Source organism: Cyprinodon variegatus, unplaced genomic scaffold (assembly GCF_000732505.1).
Source record: "Cyprinodon variegatus isolate N-32 unplaced genomic scaffold, C_variegatus-1.0 Scaffold2296, whole genome shotgun sequence".
In the NCBI taxonomy this organism is placed as follows: domain Eukaryota; kingdom Metazoa; phylum Chordata; class Actinopteri; order Cyprinodontiformes; family Cyprinodontidae; genus Cyprinodon; species Cyprinodon variegatus.
This window is the reverse complement of record NW_015152749.1, coordinates 27,351-29,097: the sequence shown is the minus strand read 5'-3', so window position 1 is coordinate 29,097 and position 1,747 is coordinate 27,351. Positions and strand designations below refer to the sequence as shown.

General features: G+C 35.8%; 1 protein-coding gene across 1 annotated transcript in view; it reads right to left on the bottom strand.

Moving 5' to 3' along the window:
- LOC107080758 (putative glycerol kinase 5) overlaps positions 1 to 1,747 on the bottom strand; it is an 8,183-nt gene that overhangs the window by 3,689 nt on the left and 2,747 nt on the right. Inside the window, exon 2 of the mRNA XM_015368963.1 lies at positions 1,086 to 1,179. Coding sequence (XP_015224449.1) covers positions 1,086 to 1,179 — 94 coding nt within the window. The remainder of the gene's footprint in view (positions 1 to 1,085; positions 1,180 to 1,747) is intronic.

Sequence of the window (1,747 nt, the reverse complement as noted above, 5' to 3'; positions counted from 1 at the left end):
CCGATATTCAGTTTTAAGGCCGATACCGATAGGGGGCCGATTATATCGTGCATCCCTAGTTTTAACATCTCATTTTCCACCATCTTAAACAGATAAAGAAGAAAAAAACGGAGATCGATGGATTTCACTCATTATTTCTATCTTTGCAAAGAGAGAACGGTTCATCAATCGGCCCTTATTGCTCAGTAATCAGTCCTGTTCTGATCTGGGCAGCGTTCGTTCCTCCTTACTTATAATAATGGAAAGTAGTCAGAGTTAAAACAAATTACAGACACTTTGGTTAAACAGTAACATGTTAAGAATAAACCTGAGAAAGAATCTGGCTCATTATTCAATTCTATTCAGTTTATTTCTATAGAGCCGATTCACATCATGTCATCTCAAGGCACTTTGCACTTGGCTGAGTGAAAACTTTTAAATTGAGTAAATAGCATAAATTAATATAGAATATAAGAAAAAAAGTTTGAGTTTCACCTGGTTTAATTTAGTAAAAATCTTCCTTAAGGAACCTTTGGCTATCTTATTATTAATTGAAAAAAAAATAGAGCTGCAACTAACAATTATTTAGAAAATCGTTTATACTGTCGATTATTTTTTTGATTAATTGATTAACATTCTGATATCCAAAGGTGCCTTAAAAAGAGTTTTACTAAATTAAACCAGGTGAAAATAAAACTTTCCACTTGGGGATTTCTGGATTATAGAGCAGATTGATTTTTTTATTTATTTTTTTATCTGAAATGCAAATGTTTCTATATGTTTTACAATCTTGGTATAATTCCTGCTCTAGGTGGGTCGCTATGGAAGCAAATCGTTACCATATTTAAAATGTAAAAGCAGCTAAAGGCACGTTTTATAGTCTGTATACTCTAGTTAACGATCAATCGATTACTAAATTAGCTGTTTATTTTAATAATCGATAAATCATCATTAATCCAATTAACTGTTTGAGCCCTAGGAAAAATAATCAACAGATGAATGGATTTGCTAAATGATCCTTTGCTGCAGCCCCTCTTCAAAGTAGCTTCAGCTAAATGAATATTAACAGTGTATTTGCAGATAACAGGAGGCTGCAGCAGCTGTACCTTGCACTGCTCCTTTGACCACGGCGATAAAGCCCTTCCACAACGCCTCCGGGTCCATCTCCACATGTCCCGCCTCCGGATACAGCGGGACGACCTTGGCGAAGGTGGCAGAGATTAATTAGTGAGTGATAGATTAACGGAGAGGAGAACTCGCAGCCCTTTGACCTTTCCACGTTTCAATATTTGTTACATTATGGAAAGAGCTCAGTATAGAAACTGAAAAATATGGCATGCGTTTGGATTCTGCCTTTTCTTCTAAATCTGTCTTAAAACAAATGTTTTCCCTTTCATAAAAGCAAGTAAATTATCTGATCTGCCAACAGAATTTTTATTTTTACTCTTCAAATAAGATCATTAGATATTATGCACTTTAGACAAGTTGCTGGGTTTGTTTTTTCTCATTCCAGTAGCAGTTCTTGCTAATACGCTAAAAAAAAAAGTGGAAATAGACTTTTTCAGAGAAAAACTGACTTAGTTATATTTCATTTCTGCAGTGCAACTCTGGAGGAGCTGTAACAGTCCACAGTTCAGGTGGGAGAATCGGCTGACATGATAACTGAGTTATAGGCTGTTTTTCTGTATATGTACTTGTGCGTTCTCGTGCACACGTGAAACATCATCAGCCTCAGCCCTAGTACTGTTCCAATTCACAAGAACAGCGT